The sequence below is a fragment of the Poecilia latipinna genome, unplaced genomic scaffold (assembly GCF_001443285.1).
Source record: "Poecilia latipinna isolate Pla-1442-1.1 unplaced genomic scaffold, P_latipinna-1.0 Scaffold70, whole genome shotgun sequence".
Lineage (NCBI taxonomy): Eukaryota > Metazoa > Chordata > Actinopteri > Cyprinodontiformes > Poeciliidae > Poecilia > Poecilia latipinna.
In genome coordinates this window covers 217,456-234,620 of record NW_015112686.1, presented here as the reverse complement: position 1 = coordinate 234,620, position 17,165 = coordinate 217,456, and the positions used below count along the sequence as shown (strand labels likewise).

At 38.8% G+C, this 17,165-nt stretch overlaps 1 protein-coding gene across 1 annotated transcript; it reads left to right on the top strand.

The window, feature by feature from the left end:
* The first annotated feature begins 931 nt into the window (after positions 1–931).
* LOC106934736 (forkhead box protein P1-B) lies at positions 932–15,837 on the top strand. Its single transcript, XM_015014826.1, has 16 exons — positions 932–1,047; positions 3,523–3,663; positions 9,022–9,159; positions 9,247–9,336; positions 9,510–9,630; positions 10,418–10,520; positions 10,615–10,722; positions 10,836–10,923; positions 11,238–11,315; positions 11,421–11,616; positions 12,220–12,296; positions 12,427–12,528; positions 13,050–13,177; positions 14,528–14,582; positions 14,728–14,894; positions 14,984–15,837. Exons 2-16 carry the CDS (start codon positions 3,538–3,540, stop codon positions 15,144–15,146), a joined length of 1,740 nt encoding a protein of 579 aa, XP_014870312.1. The 5' UTR covers positions 932–1,047; positions 3,523–3,537; the 3' UTR covers positions 15,147–15,837.
* The last annotated feature ends 1,328 nt before the right edge of the window (positions 15,838–17,165 follow it).

Sequence of the window (17,165 nt, the reverse complement as noted above, 5' to 3'; positions counted from 1 at the left end):
ATTTATTTTTATTTTTTCCAAGTTCAAAATTAGTGCAGTGATCTACTAGAAAGATTTAGTTCACTTTTCTGACAAGATTTGTGGAGATGCTCGTTCATTTTCCAGCAGGACTTGAAACCTTCTCACACAACCATTATTTGCTTTAATGGTTATGGCTTGGTTAGGCTGGCAAACTGACCAAAATACCATAAAGAAGCTTGACTATTATTGTCAAGAGATTAATTAAGGACTAGACTCAACAAGTTGAATGCCACTTTATTCAACTTTGGCTTCCTTACCCCACCAGTGCCACAAGCAAACTCTATCCCTGGCCACATTGATACAGTAATTTATGCAAAACCACATAAACAAAAGATGTTGATAAAGGAAAACAAACAAAAGAAAACAATTTGCATCAGTGATTCGCGTGCTTGGGTCTGTTATTACACTCATGTGTTGGTTTTACATGTTCAAAACTGCTTTTATTTTCTAAAATGTCATTTAGTTTTTGCTTTGTTCTTGTGTTTTATTAAATGTCTGCATTTGTTAACGTTGTTTTTGTTGTTGTTTTGGTGAATTCAGATATTTATTCATAACCAACTTAATAATTTATTAGCATTTTCTATGCAAACTATCAGCATGTTTTCTGTTTATACTTTTTTCCCCCTCACGTTATTCATTTATTTTCTTGTTTATTTAAAAAAGAGGCTTTTTAGAAAATTTCATTTTTCCTTATTTTATTACTTCAAAAATCAAACTTATTCGAGACATAATTTATTCATGAACAAGCTAACATTTTACACACTGCATGATAATGTTTGGTTGTGTTAATTTTTTTAAATCTATTTATTAAAAACTATTATAGAAGAAACATTTTTCCTGCAGTGACTTGCGTCAAAAATTTAGAAGTCCTCGTGTTAACATGACGTCACCATTGTTTACTTTTACCCAAACCACGCCCCCGTTAGCAACTTGTGGCTAGCTCGTTACCGAGGAAGGCAGAGAGCATCGAGGGATCTTCTTCTGACACCACCCAGCGTCAAAGACTGTCCGCTCGCACATATTTCTGTGAGTAAACGACATTATACCAGCTCTCTCCCTTATATTGAACGATTACAGGCATGAACAATGGGTTTATTTTGAAAACCACCTGGAGGCGCAGCGAAGAGGAGAGGGAGAACCGTTTCATTTGAGCTAACGTCAGGACCCGTAATATAGCTTTTGTTAGGGCTGATGTTAACGTGCACGCCACGCGTGATGTTGATTGAAAACGGCGTTGCTGTGAAGCTGACTCTCATGTATGTTGCTCGATTGTTTTGTATAGTTGATCTATTAGACTCAAGTATCAGGGTTTATCTGGTTCTCTAGCTTATGTAAGCTAATGGCTCCAATCTTAAACGGAAACCCAGAACTGCGGTGGTTGGCGTTAACGGATATCGGATGTGATCATGTCGCCTCAAGGCAAGTTAAAGATAACATTACAATAATACACTTCAGGTGACATCTTCTATTGGTCCTTAATAAGTTTAAGTTCTTGGTTGGAGCTGCTGCGAGTGAAATGGCTGCACTTAGTTCAGATTCAGAACGCAGTTAGCTGTAACGTTTGGTTAATTTTGGATATTACAGTCCTAATTGTTCCAGTATTATAACTGTAATTGAGTGTTATATTGTTTTTTGCTTGTTTGTTTGTTTTTTCACGGTAGGTCTGTTTAATTTTATTTTTAATTGGCGATCCATATCCTATAAAAGTGTGAGAGTACATATAAAAATGAACATAAGGAACACAGCACAAATTAAAAATACTGGCAAATAAATAAAACGATTGGACTAAAGAATTAATTGTGTCTTAATGAGCTGCATTCAGAAAGCATCATAAATCTATCACACTTACAAATTTAAAACTTTGAGGAAGATATGCAACAATTAGGCTGTTTCTGACCGATTTCCATTTTTTCTACTCCTGTAAAAACTCGGGCACATATGAGAGAGAATGTGCTGCAGGTGGCTTCCTTGAGATAATAGTTCTCAATCTATTAGAAAGTGAAGAAATTACAAGATAACTGAATTTATGTAAATGAACATGCCTTAGAAGATAATCAGATTTCCACTGAACTAATTAAACTAGCATTGAAGTACACGCTATTGGTTAAAGCATTTTCAGGTCGAAAAAGACTTAAATAAATGGGGGGGTGAGTCTGATTTTGTCGTATTTGAGCATTTGACCACTGATCAAAGCCTATCAACAAATCATTTGAAAATGTTTGCTCCATTTATTGGTGCATCTTTGATCTGAGAATCATGCTCTTTTTAGCTTGGTGTTCAAAATCGTAGTTATTACAACTTAAAGTGTTTCATTTAAGCAAAAACAAAATCCAAACCTTGAAAAGTTACAACTTTGTTTGAAAAAAAAATATGATGTGCTTTTTTTTTTTATAAGATAAACCTGATGAACAACCAGATAACGTTTGTATTACTTTCAGAACGAGGTGGCTGACAAAGTTTACAGTTTTGCCCTTATGCTCAGCTTTCCCCTCCAGCCTTCTTTTAAAAAACTCTACAGGAAACTCTGCCCTTTGTCTTCCAAACTAATCCTGATCCCAGGAGCTAAAATAAACAGTGCAGACGTTACCAAGCCCCTGCCTGTTTTCAACAGATCTTAGCTTTAGTTGGCCATTACTGGAAGCTGAGAGGTATAAGTTATGTCTTGAGCATGGATGACACATCTCTAGAGCTAGACTTAACTTGTTGCTGATTAGTCATCATTTTTCACCTTTGTTTTTTTTTTTGTTTGATTTTAATTTTCTTTTTACTCATTGCAGACTCTTGGCCTTAAGTTTATCACAGTATATGCAGTGCAGTCTAATCTGATGTTCTCCGACTGTTGCCTCTCAGTCGTGCGTATGAGATTGATTTGATTCGAAGATTAATCTCAAAATGTGGAGCTCTCAAGCATGTTAGGCGCTGGATTTCTGTGCTGCCTTCCTTCTCCTTATGCTTTTTGTTTGCCTTCTTTATTTACCTTTGTTTATGCTGCTGAGCTTTTTACTCAAACACTCCCAAGCTGTATACATAAAAGCCTACTTGTGCATTGTGCTACCTGCCACGGCCGTTTATCGCACCACCTGGTTAATGGTAAATTGTTCCAGAAGGAAGATATGTTTGCACATAAACACGGACCCAGGGCCCCTGTGTTTACAGTAGTCATGGCAGCACTTGGTTATTCAACAAATAGATTTAACATCTTCCTCTCTGACTAGTGGTAGAGTGTGTTTGTATTACTGGGCTGGGCCGCAGAAGCGAACTTCTCAGCTTTTAGTGCTTTTCACTCGCGTACCCAGCATGCTGCGATGCTCATTTCAGCTGCTGCCGATTCTTCTATATTTCTTCTTGAAGAATGAATTTCTTATCGCCTCTCGTTGCCTCTCGTGCCTCGTTGAAGGCGGCCAAACATGTATGCTTTCAGCCTTCCGCCATTCCTCGACGGCTTCATTGAGTGACTTTCACGTCTTTCTTTTTTTGTTTCTCTCTCTTCTTTTCTTGCAGGCCAGTGAAGTCCAGATGCATGAATCCCAGTCAGATCCAGCAGGACACACCATACAAGCAATCCACATAGAAAGCAGAAATCCTTCTGAGAATGAGAGTCGAGTGAAGAGCAGCCAGACTCCTCCTCCAGAGGTCGCAGGGGTCAGTCGTCCGTACGGGGCGTTCGTTCAGTCCATCAGAGTCAGCTTTTCAAATAATGACTAGAGATGCGTCAATCCGGCCGACACCGATTCAAATCATTTTTACGTATTGATGCATTCTTAGTTTTGATACATTTGGATTGGGGGGGGAAAAAAGAAAAAACATCTGGTTTTCAGTATTCAACCTGACGATCGTTGATCGGAGCCGATTCTGAAAAAAAAAAAAAAAAAAACAGTCAAATTCCAAATCAGCTGATTAATTGGGGCAGTTAAAAAAAAAAAAAAAAACATATTTCCCATATCTTTTTTTTTTTAATTTACAACACTTAAGCCTCCAAAAAAAATTATATTTTTCTTTAAGGTGTTTGGTACAGATGCACAGATCAGTCTTTTCCTGGCTTGTATGATTTCCACATTTATTCCTGATTCCAGTTTTCATCCAATTTTAATTTTAGAATTAAAAAGAAAAAGTTCTGCATTCTATCTTCTTTAGATAAATTGTTTGTAGCTGCGATAGATTATCTGGACTTTACCTAACCCAAACAGAGCGCACATGCTTTAAGTTATAGGCGTATATATGTGTAAGAAGTGCTGGGAGTTTCTCGGTTTCATGAATGGAAGAAAAGCAAATTGGATTTTTCAGTGTGGAACCGTCGCTGATCGGAGCTGATATTCTGATCTCTGGCTGACTGACCGGCGAATGAAAGACATTTGACTGCGAAAGGAAAGAGAACAAACGTGTTGCCGCAGCTGAAAACGATGACCTCGATATTTTTCATGACATCATTCCGAAGCGAGGGGTTCTGTTACTTTGTAACACTAGATAGGTGTAAGGAGACATGGATAAACATTTATCTCCACTTCAGCAGATCCAGATGCTTCCCCCACCCACTAACGCGTGAATAGATTTGTTTCATCTGAACCATATCCAAGCACCACAGTTATTTTATTTATTTATTTTTTTACACAGTAACCCGCGCATTTAGATGACTTTAATGAGTCTTTAAACCTTTCTATTCTCTCGTCTGTGTTTCTCAGCTTCTTTACCATTCCCTGCACTCTGAAGGAGAGTGCAGGGAATGGGTTTTGGAGGAGTGTGTGTGTGTGTGTGTGGAGCTGAGGTTTAGAAGAGGAGGGGGGAGCTCGGCTCCTGCCGGGTGGAGGGATCAGTGTTATATTGTTAGGTCTGTTTACGCTTGCGTCACGTGGAAAAGCTGGGTTAGATTTTCATAGTTGCCGAGAAGTGTTTCAGAAACCTTCCAATGGAGACGCTCAGGTTTGCTGTGTTCTAGCATATAGAGCCAGACTTTTGTAATTAGTTCCTTTATTGTCTATGTTTCTTTTTGTTTGTTTGTTTTTTTTTTTGTTTTTTTGCATAAGAGTGATGTTTGGATTTATCAGCAAGTGCATGTGCTGTTTTTATTTTTAAACGCAGCACATCAGTAAGTATCGGTTCCGGAATGAGAAGCTTTTTGTTTGTTTGTTTGTTTGTGTTTTTTCTTTTTCTTTTCCCTGCATGTTTTCAGCATTTCTCTCTGCTGTCAGTCTTTTCTCAAAAGAGTTCACAAGACCAGTCTTGCGGGAACAGATCTGTGTTTACACTCAGTTGCTCACTGGTATGACTTTCAACAATAACAACAACAGAAGATGTTTGGACTTGCACGCTGCCATAGCAACGGGGATTAGGCGAAGGCTGTTGTTGTGTTGATGGTGTCCACAGAAAAAAAAAATAGAGGGGGCCAACTGGCTCTGTCCGTGGGATGGACCCTGCCTTTTTTTTTTTTCTTCTTCTTTTTTCCTTTCATTGCTTTAGTGGCCATTCTGCAGCACGCAGTTTCATAAGAAAGGGCAAACCAGGAGGCAGTCCTCTGTTATTGTTAGCCCAAAGCCTGTGTGAAATTCTCTGTCAGTTTGTTTACCCGACTCCAAACAGACTGTGCCTTCGGAGAGGAATGTTTGTTTGTGGTTCAAACCTTAATTAAAATACGAATCTCAAGTTCTGTTTTCGTAAACAGGCTCTGTGTGCTTTTTTTATTCATTATTTATATCTCTGTGCCATTTTGATTCCTCGGTTTATGTTTACCATAAACAACTCCTGAGCTGTGAAGCTGACAGCAGGGGGACGGTTGAGGGGTGGGGGTGAAGCGGGCTGGGGAGGGGGGGTGAGGAGGAGGATGGGGGGGGAGAGATAATTGCTCCGACTAGAAGAAGAAGAAGATGTTGTTGTTTTTCGGGTTCTGGCTGCTGTTGATGTTGTTGTTGTTGTTGTTTTCGCTGGAGTTATAATTCCCCTGAGCCATCCTGTGTTTTGGTTGTTTTTGTATTTCTGCTGCTGTTTTTAGCGGTAATGTCAGAACCACTCGGGTCACGTCGCAAAGTTGAACTGAGAATTACAGAAAGAATTTAATAACAGGTGGTTAGGCAAGAATAACATCTCATTTTTCCTGAGTGGCGCTGGGTTTAATTATACATGGTTCAGTAGTTATTTTTATTTTTTTATTTGTTTTTTTTTTTTGTTTGTTTTTTAATAAGCTGATTTGAGCTTGAGATTATTACTGAATGATAACATTTAGAAAAAAACAACATTTGACTGAATTGACACTAAAACTAAAACAAAAAGGTATTCCATGATCTAATGCTTTAAGATGTAATCAAGATAAAAATTGTCTTTCTGGAAAGTGAGGGAAAGTGTTGCCTTTTTTTTTTTTTTTTTTTTTTTTTTTTCCAACCAGTTGATGGCAACAAGTGTGGGAGGGGCAGCAATCTGGTTCCCAAAAACAACACCGAAAGCTGTTGCGTCCAATTTAAAAACGAGTTCAAACCAGAAGAGATTTATAGCTGAAAAGTAGAAATTTAATTATCCAAGCCTAATCGCTTGTGCGGACAGCTCCTCATCACAACTGTAATGTGTGATGACGTTATGTTTGTATTTGATGTTCAGCTTTTCTGGGTGAAAAAGTGAAGAGCTCAGGGATGCACTGACATAGATACATTACATATTTCCATCACAAAACCATGGTTTGACTGAAAATCCTGCACACGTCTCCTTACGCCTATCAAATGTGGTGTTGTAAAGTAACAGAACCAGTCCCTCCAGAATATCAGGACGAATACCAGGAATACTGGTGTTGTGATGTTTAGTAGAGGACGGATAGTTACCATACCGTCCTCTGTTACCCTGGTAAATGTTTAACATTTTAGAGTTTTGATCCAGACTGAAGTTGAGCAGTTTTGACCTAAAAAAACCCCCAAAAAACCCAGAAAAATATAGTGGTGCATCAATGCAATTGAGTGAACTCTTACGCTTTGTATACAGTTATTTTTGTGCAAGAATGAAATAGTTTAAAAGATGTATGCAGGAAAAGGGAATAAATGCTTAAGCTTGTAGTAATTGTTTTCATGTAGTAAAAAAAAAAGGATTAAAGTAAAATTCCAATGAAGAAGTTGATATAAAAATATTGCTAAAATAATGACTAGATCAAGGGGGAAAAACACTACTCAGTTACAAAAATGTCCATAATGACACATGATTCCTAGAGAGTAATGCTGTTGATAGGCCATTATTTGTTTATGCTTTGCTTATATTTCACCAATTACCTCCTGTAATAATGTGGGTCCCGTTTGGTCTTAATTTAGTTTCATTTAAATTTGGTTGACTCACTGTGAGGAATGTTACTTTGTGTTGTTCGGCCCGAACTCGGTGTCCTCTGTTTCTTATCTTTTAACCTTTTCGCCATAAAAGCAGCAACAAAGATAAAGTTGTATTTTTATACTTCACTCTCTTCTAAGGCATGCACAGTTTTGTTTATACAGTGCATAAGGAGGATGGGTGCAAAACTCGAGGATATTTGAAAATCATCACATTCTCCCATTGAAACGTCTGATGTGCTGCGGTTTAAGTGCAGGAGAACTGCAGGAACCTGCAGGTTGTTTTATACACACAGACTATACAAATCAGAGCCATTGGCATCCAAGATGACCATTCTTAACTGCATACACAGAAAAACGAGCTTGGCTATGTAGCAGCTGATAGAAAAGATGTTTTGAAATATACTTACATTTTCTAGTTAGCCATTTAAGCGTGGCCAGCCGATTTTAATGTTGATTGGTTCAACGTTTTTTGGATTGGACAAACGTGTGTTTTTTTTTGTTTGTCGATGCAGAAATTTCAGTCCAATAGAAAATAAAAAAAGTAGTTTCAGAATTATCCTGTTTTAAGTAACCAAACACGTGTCTCTTATCGTTTTCTGAAATTTAATGAATTCATACGAAGGATGTGCTGGTAGTCGATGAACAAATTGACCAAAAATGGAGGAAGCTCTTAGTTTTGATGCATTTGATGGACTTGGAAAGATATGTTGTTGTTTTTTTCTGTTTTTTTGTTTGTTTTTTTTTTTTTACTGTTTGACAGTCACAGAAAAGCCCATCAAATTGTTGGTTTCTGATTTGTGCTGCTCTAGTTGGTAATGATCCATCTTTAGGTAAATCATTGTAGCAGATTATGGACGAAATGGAAGCAGCTGTTGGGTCAAAATCCAAGCCTATAAACTCCCTGCTCACTGAAATAACATCCAGAAAAGTATTGTCCTCCAGAAAATGCCTGACTTGACTTGATCACCCTGAATATCTGGTTCACAGTGAGCATCCTTAAAAAGTGTTAAATTCATGAATCTAAAATTGAGGCCTTAAATAGCCACGGATTTAAAATTTTGTCGTGACTATGCAAGTTATTTTCTTATGGGACGTTTGTTTTCACTCACTGCGTTCTTTGCCTTGAGGCGATTAAGCCTACCACCAACAAGCTGAATGCTTGCTGCTAATACTCGCTAGCTGGCTTTTTTGCATTTTTATATTTATCGGCTGGACGACATTAGCAAAAAAAAAAAAAAAAAAAAAGCCACTAGTGTTTTTTTGCGTCTATGATGGGTGTGTGTAAAATTTATCGGCAGTTGACTGGACAACATTTGTCTTTGGCACTGGCTTGTATGTAACCTGATCGAGACTACGCACATTCTTCGAAAACGTTTGACGCTATGAGGGTTGCCATGTGAGAAGCACAAAGCCAAGAGCCACAAAAAGAACACCGAAAATTCCCCTGAAACTGATCCCCTGAAAAAAAAAAAAAAAAAAAAAACTATTGCATCTCTGTTACATTTTTTGTTGTGATATAGGGCTTAAATTTAATTCATAATGGTCTTAAAACATCTTGAATTTGAGTTTGTGGAACCTGGTAAACAGGCACATGTCCCTTTTAAAGGCTCCAACCCTTTCTCCTTCTCAGAAACAATTAATGACTCCTCTCCCTGGATTTCTGAGAAAGACTTTGACCAGTCTGATCTTCTCTCCTTTGACGACGAAGGTTCCAGCGTCGTCGTCGATGATGACCCCGCCCGCCGAAGCTCCGCAGCCGCTGCAGCAGGTGCCGCAGCCGCCCGTCCTCAGTCCTCAGCAGATCCAGGTGCTGGTCCAGCAGCAGAAGGCGCTCATGTTACACCAGGTGACGGCACGACCAGCTCGTTTCGTATGGCGCATTTAGCACAGGCCCCGTGCCCGCGTCACTCTAACGCTATTAATATGTCTGCAGCAACAAATCCAGGAGGTCTTCAAGAATCAGCAAGAGCAGATAAATATGCAGCTGTTGCAACAGAAGAACGCCGGGATAGTTACTCAAGAGGTAACTTGCAGAACTACTCAGTACGTCAGGGCAGTAATTAAATGGGACTGCTTTGACTTGTGGTTATTAACAGAACACCGAATGTTGTGTAAATACAAAGTCCAGAAAGCTCCTGTTTCTTAGCCCAACAGAGAATATTTGTGGGAAGTTTAATCCCTGATCGTCTGTCGCAGCTTACAGCCCAGCAGATCGCCATCCAGCAGCAGCTGCTTCAGGTGCAGCAGCAGCATCTCCTCAACCTGCAGAGGCAAGGCCTGCTGTCTGTGCTCCCCAGCACCTCCACTGTAGCTCCAGGTATGACGCATCGCACGGCCCCACGTCTTCCCTTCATTACTCACACTATGGAGGAAGTTAAATTTAAAAAAGAAACTTCCTGTGGAGGAATCAAATCAAGTTCCGTTTCAAAAACTAGAACTTTTTGGAGGGTCTACGCGGGTTAAATTTAGCGAAGAAAGCAGCTAAATGTTTATCTTTAATTGGTTGGGTTGCTGAAGCTGCCTTCTTAGACACAAATGAAAATGGAAACGGTGTGTACAAACCTGCTTCATTAACGTATTTTGAGCTGAAATGGTTAGAGCATCTCCAGGTTCGACTGCTCTGCATGTAGGCTGCTGAACAACCTGAACTACAGACTCGGGACTCTGTTAGGACATTTCGCATTTCAGCTGGGTTTATTTATGCTTACCATAGGTTTTGATTAAAATTCAAAATATGAATTCTTTAAGCTGATTGGAAAGACCCAAGGCTAATTATGTAGAGATCTTTTGCTCAAAATGCATCGTTTGGTTTCCTGTTGAATGTGAAATAGGATTCATGCCCACATATTCTTTCCTCTGTATGTCTGAATGATTCAGACTCAAAATATAGCAGATAAATTGAAAATATTTAAGTTGGATTACTTACTTTAAGTAATCCTTGGGGTGGGCGCTCTTGATCAAACCAATAAACTTCTAATGACTCCTCTGATGTCATGGCGCCTGGTGTGGAGCAGATCTTCATCTGAGCTTCACTCAGATGACTTGTGTTGTAGCTGCGTATATCTCTAAGGAAACACTCCGTCTATCTATTTGTGACTCTTCAGGGTGTGAAAACGGCAGCGTCCTCTCTCCCGGTGGAGACATCCGAGAGTCTTCCAGCCAGTCGACCACCAACGGTCACCACGCCCTGCTGAAGAGGAAAGAAAGGTTTACAGTTTACTTGCTTTCCGTTTCTGGTTGCACATGTTTGTATGTATTTTTGGGAGGTTCTGTTGATGGCTGACGTTTGCGTTTTGTGCAGTGGGTCACAGGAGGAAAGCCCCCAGAACAGCCATCCTCTGTACGGAAACGGCATGTGCAAATGGCCAGGCTGTGAGACTGTTTTTGGAGACTTTAAGGCATTCATGAAGTGAGTACATACAAGGACATTTAGTGTATTAAATCTCCTTCTAGTTGCCCAACTTTACAGTTTGTCAGCGTCCTCTGACTAATTAACATTTAAACATATTTGTTTACGTCTAGACATTTGAACAGCGACCACACACTTGACGACAAGAGTACGGCACAGTGCCGTGTGCAGATGCAGGTTGTTCAACAGCTGGAGCTGCAGGTACGGAGAACGCTGGTTTCTTTCTCGAACAAAAAAATAAAAAAAAATGTATGAATCCTCTTCGGTTTACCAGAATTATCTTTGCGTGCTTTACTTTCGTAAAACTAAAATGTTTTTATTAGTTTTAAAAGACAGCTCTGTCAAAGTAAACGTGGATGTATTTGTAGCTCTGCTGTGTTTTTTGCACCCTCCCTGGAAGCAGAGGTGTTGTGTTTGGATAATTACAGCGCTCAGGATGACACATTGAACGCCATGTAACTAAAACTGTGAATTCACCAACCTCACGCTCTATTTCGGTCCTCCATCTAACACAGCTGAAGAAAGACAAGGAGCGACTGCAAGCTATGATGGCTCATCTCAAATCGTCTGAACCCAAACCTGCCGCTCAGCCCGTTAGTTCTCATTTACCATTTACTCTTTTTGCAATCGTCTTCCGCTGGGCTTGTAGATAACAAATTTTTTTGTGCTTTTTTTTGTGTGTGTGTGTGTGTGCGCAGGTGAATCTGGGGTCTAACGTGTCTTTCACCCCAGTGACATTGCCCAAAGCCCCTCCTCCTATGAGTCTTTCTCAGAGTGCCACCGCCCCCTCCACGCCCCTCACACCGCTCTCTGACTCGCCGTCAGTCCTCACCCCCAACAGCTTGTTCACCAGCACGCCTGTACGGAGGCGATACAGCCGCTCTGTGAGCCAAGGTACTGAACACATCAGGAGTATCTGCAGGATTTACAGCGCTTTGCAAAACGCTGACACCCGTTGACCTCTGCGACGTTACAACCATATCGAACGTCATTGTGTTTTACCGGGACACTCGAGACACGATTAGTAGTGCATAATCGTGAAGCTTTTTGTAAATTGAAGACCTGAAAACTGTGATGTGCATTTCTATTCTTAAAATCTAATGGTACCAACAAGATGTTGACTTGAAATAAGCTTAAAAATAACTTCTAATGGTTTAGATCAAAGCGTATTCCTGTGTTTGAAAGTTTAGACCTAAATCGTGTTAGAGATCTGTGGTAAAACTTTAAATGAATTCATTCAGCGGAATTGGTAAAAAAAAAAAAAAATGTGAATATTGAATAGTCTTGTATTTGCCACGTTTGTCACGTAAAATCTCAATAAATTACTCTGAAGTTTATGGTTGTAACATGACAATATTTACACAAGCGCAGTGGGTACAGATACGTTGCATGGCATTTTAAATATCTTACTTGAAAAGAACGGTTTCTATTTGTTGCATCTTTTTCTTATATTAAGTTCACAAACATCTTTTTTATGCTTTTTTTTTTTTTTTACAGATATAATTGATAATAAAGAGTTCTACCTGAGCACAGAAGTTAGACCTCCATTTACATACGCATCCCTCATAAGACAGGTAACACGTCCTGACTGTATGTGCTATATAACTCTTCAATATTTTGGTTTTTTTCAGCTTTCTTTTGCGTAGCTCCATAACTCGGTCACTCTTTAAGCAGCATCTCTGACTCCCTTTTTGTCTGTTTCAGGCTATATTTGAATCGCCTCGCAATCAGCTGACGTTAAACGAAATCTACAACTGGTTCACCAGGAACTTTGCATATTTCAGGCGCAATGCAGCTACTTGGAAGGTATCCATAACATCACACATTTTAAAGATGAGAACATAAAACATCTCATTGTATTTAAATTAGAGGTGGGCATTTATCCTATCGTTTATCATTTATCATGGTAAATTTGTAATTTTTAAGATTTTAATTCATCGATGTCACAAACAAATTCAGTTAATGACATTTAAAAGCTTTTAAAACTATCCGTTTTGTTGGGATTGTTAGTTTTACTATGTTTTTCTCCACTGTTCAGTAGTAGTGTATCAATAAGTATAAATACATTTTAAAATATGTTGAAATGCTGTTACTGTGTGCATTTTAGTGACACTAATCAAAAGTAAAGAAGCGCATTACAAATAGGAATGTTGTTCAAGAGCAGTATTTGTGTTTGTGGGGCTACAATCGATGTGACACAGGGTCAATATTACCACTACACATCGGGATAAAACTTTTAAGTCCATATCTCCCGCACCTAATTTACATTTAGTGGTCATTTACATGACATTTGTGTAACGGCGCAACGCGTTCCTTCAATCTTCCAGAATGCTGTCAGACACAACCTCAGTCTGCATAAATGCTTTGTGCGCCTGGAGAACGTGAAGGGAGCCGTGTGGACGGTAGACGAGATCGAGTTCCACCGGCGGCGGCCTCAGAAGGCTGCTGGGAACGGGTATGTACACTGTCGACAGTAAGACGGGACGCCGTGTGCTTTCCCGCCTCACTAGAAGTCAGGCGCCCGACATCAAAGAACTTGACCTTGTCACTCTGCCTCACGAGCGCCTGCGATATTTACTGTAAGCAAGCGTTGAAGCTAAGAAGCCCCGCGGGTTTGCTTTTTCTAACACCGCGTATATTTGTTGTGTTTGTGCAGCAAAATTAAGGACACCGAAGGGCATCTCGACATCTTTAAATAAAATATGACAACAGCAACACCGTAAACAGCTCAGGGAAGGTGAAAGATTTACAGTATATTTGATTTAAATCAAGTCGGCGCCGGTACAGAAAAGGGTCAGTGATGACTTCTGCTAAATAAATCATTGAACTTACGGTGGGAAGTGACAGGCAGTCTGATCTGGGATTCACAAAGAAATAAATGTAGACTTAAAAAAAATCTTTGATCCTTGTAATAAACCAAGAATTTATACTTTTTTTTTTGTTAGTTTGTTTTGTGTGTTGTGCATCACAAAATTAGGAATTGGGTTATCAACACAAAAAAAGCATAACTGCTATTTATATATCCTTTGCCCACATATGAAATTCAAAAGGAAAGGGAATTGACTACTAAAGTGATTTTTTAAAAAACTTTCTCTTTGGATTTTTGCCAGGTTTTTTTGTTTGGGAAATTGCAGGAAGGAAAAAATGTCTCAACTAAAATCTAATGTGCCAAAATATTATTGTTAGCTCTTCACTCACTGCTTTAAAAATCCAGAGCTTGAGATATTTTAGATTTTAATGTGCTTACATTTAAAGACTAGTTGTGGACGCAGTCATGTTACATAAACGTGTGAAAAAAGCCATGTAAGAAATTTCAGTTTTTTGAAGAACCTCAGAAACATCTCCGTTCATTCAGCCATTTCCTGAGCATGAGGGTCAACATTGACCTGCCTTAATTTAATGGCACATATTCTCTGCTGCTTTCCTCTCACTGACCAAATGTGTTCAAATAAAGGATTTCAGATTTTTCTCTAATTTACAGAGAGGCAAAAGTACATTTATTCGAAGTCGAATTAAAATTTCCTGAACACTCCTGTAAAGTTGTTAAGGATGCTGCTGAGCCTGCTAATGGTGATTCTGTAAAAAAAAAAAAAATCATTATTTTTAAGCACAGAATTTTTTTCACTTTTCAAAGAAATTCAGTTTAGATTGAAGATAAAATCTTTAGTTTAAAATTTTACTACTCAAATGAAAATGTGTTTACTTTGAAGCGTTTTGCACTTTTTTTCCATTGAATCTAGATATTGCTGTAACATTTTCCCCATTTGGCTGCAACTTTTTAATATATATCTTCTTTTGCCAATAGATCTCTGCTGAAGAACTCTCAAAGTCGCCAGAGTTTGCCCGGGTCTGCTCTTCAGGTGAGAGATACGATCTCAGGCTTTTTTTGTTTTTTTTTTTTTTTTTTTTTGCCATTTTGAAAGCTTAGTATTATGAAAGATGAAGACGAAGCTAAAAGTTGGCACGTTTGAGACACTTAATGCCACTTTCACCCCCCCCTCTCAGAATGCTGGTCTAGATGGAAACAACTCCCTGTACAACCCGGCCTCGATAGGCAGCATCGCGCTGCACTCGCTGCCTCACGTTCTCCAGGAGCAGATGAACGGAGCGCTGGCCAACGGATGTGGCTACCAAAGTGACAGCAGCGCAACGCAGTCCCCTCCTCAAGCTTTGTAAGTTCTCCCTTCCCCCGCCTTCTCCGCCGCGCTCCTCCCCTGCTGGTTTGAAACGTCAGTTCTGACAGCGCGCGTCCTCTCCTCAGTATTAAAGAAGAGCAGGAGGACGAGGAGATCAGCGAAAACTATCCCTACGAGTCTCCGGAGAGCACGGACGAGCATGGCCACAGCCCCGAAATGCTCCAGGAGGAAATCAACGGCAGCCCGGAGAGGACCGAGCTTCACTTCGATCGCGTGCCTTCTCTCTGACGATTAGGTCCAGCTTCTCCACGGCGACGCCAAATCACTCACAACATGTGTGAAGTGGCATTCCAGAAAGCAGCAGCTTCATCTGTGTAACCAAACACTCTGTCCTTTAGAGTTTTGTTTCCCTTCTTCTTCTTCTTCTTCTTTTTATTTTTTTTTATTTTTTATTGTTATAAAAATTTTGGAGCATTAGTTTTTGTTTGGTAATCTAGCTCTCAGCTGTTTTTGTACAGGTGATTGAGATCACAATAAGACGTTTGTGAAACTGTTTGTGATTTTTCTCATTTTATACAGTTTATCTCTTCACAATAATAAAAAAAGACCATGATGAGAGAAGCCAAAGGAAAGGGAACACCAATAGTTAGCACTTAACAATAAACGTTCCCTTGTTTTAATTGCAGCTTTGTGCTGTGAGGGGGGCCACACTACCTGATTTTATTTTTAGTAATCATTATATATGAAGATTTGTAGAGGACATAAGAAAAATGTTGCTATAAAAATAAAAATGTTCACTGCCAAACATGATCTGTTTGTATTCAAGGTATAATCGATCCAGCTGATCTGAAGAATACACTGCTTCTTTATATTTAAGTTTTTCACCCTTTCATGAACATTACATTATAAAACAGATTTTATCCTTATTGTAAACCAGTGCATCTCTATGTATATTAAATTGCTCATGATCTATGTGAAATTATATGTCTCTGTGATTTTTGTAATTTATTCCCAGGTTGTTCTTGGGAATGTTAGTTTATTAAATCCATTAAGCTCATTTAGATTATAACATATACTAAAATTATTTTTAGAGAGCAGATCAATTTGAACATGTCTAATTCAGATATTATATGGACTCCTATTTGATCGATGAATCAAAATTGTTTTTAGATAGTGCAATCATGTAGTGAGATTACACATAAATTGAATTATGTGTGATTCCGTTGATCAAAGGCAAAATGAAAAAAAAAGAAAAACTAAAAGCCTGCTAAGAGTTGAGTCTGGATGGAGATTTAAAGAAAGAGAAAAAAAACAGAAGCACAGAGTTTAGATTTCTTTATATGGGAAAGAAAAGAGAATGAAGTTATTTATTCAGATTTACTTGTTTAAAACAGTGACTGAACCATGTTGGACCATTCATACACAAGGCAATCAAAAATGCCTCACAGGACATCAAAGGAAAGATAAATATAATAACAGCATCTGCATGAAGGCATGGCATAAAAGAAACAAATGTTTCAAAAAGTTCAGATTTTGTAATCAAAATCTGCAGTAAACACAGAAAAATTCAATCAACCTTCAATTTAACCAAGGTAAAACTCCTTGAGATCAAAGATCTCTTTTACAAAAGACAATAACACAGTTAAGCAGTTAGTTACACAAAAACAGTACAATATCAATAACATCATTAAATTAAAATCGGTCTCCTAAAGTCAGTGTAAACAGTGGCAAATAGACTCTGTTTATGCTAAATTATGTATTAAAAATGCTTTCTATCCTGATTTAAAAGAACCAACAGTTTTCAGATAGTTTGTTCCAGAGACGAGGGGCATCAAAAACTAAATGCTGCCTCTGCTTGTTCCCTTCTGGTCCAGATAACCAGAAGTAAAGCAGCTCTTTGAAAACCTAACACATTTACACGGTTCATGATTGACAACCTTTACAGGAATTCATTTTGGTGGAAGACTGTGTACTGCTATGGAGACCAGTAGTAGATTTTTAAAAAGTGACAAACAAGAAACCACTTCATCCATTTTCCTATCGGTCAGGACTCCAGCTGCAGAATTTGCAGATGCCTGATTAACGTCTTACGACATGTAAATACATTGTTACCTACAGCCCAAAGTTAGTTTTCATCTTCTTCCAAGATTCCAGTAAAAATACACACAACATATTAAAACAGAATGTAGTAGAAAGGATGTAAGTCCATTTATACCCAATACACTCACTTATTCAACCACAAAGGCAGCAATAGAACAACTGTGGATGGGAAAACTCATCCATTCAAACATTTTTTAATTCAGTATC

Coding starts and splice junctions, on each gene's coding strand:
- LOC106934736 (XM_015014826.1), top strand. CDS start 3,538: ATGCATGAATCCCAGTCAGATCCAGCAGGACACACCATACAAGCAATC. Junction 10,723..10,835: donor GACTTTAAGGCATTCATGAA/GTGAGTACATAC, acceptor GTTTACGTCTAG/ACATTTGAACAGCGACCACA. Junction 10,924..11,237: donor TTCAACAGCTGGAGCTGCAG/GTACGGAGAACG, acceptor CATCTAACACAG/CTGAAGAAAGACAAGGAGCG.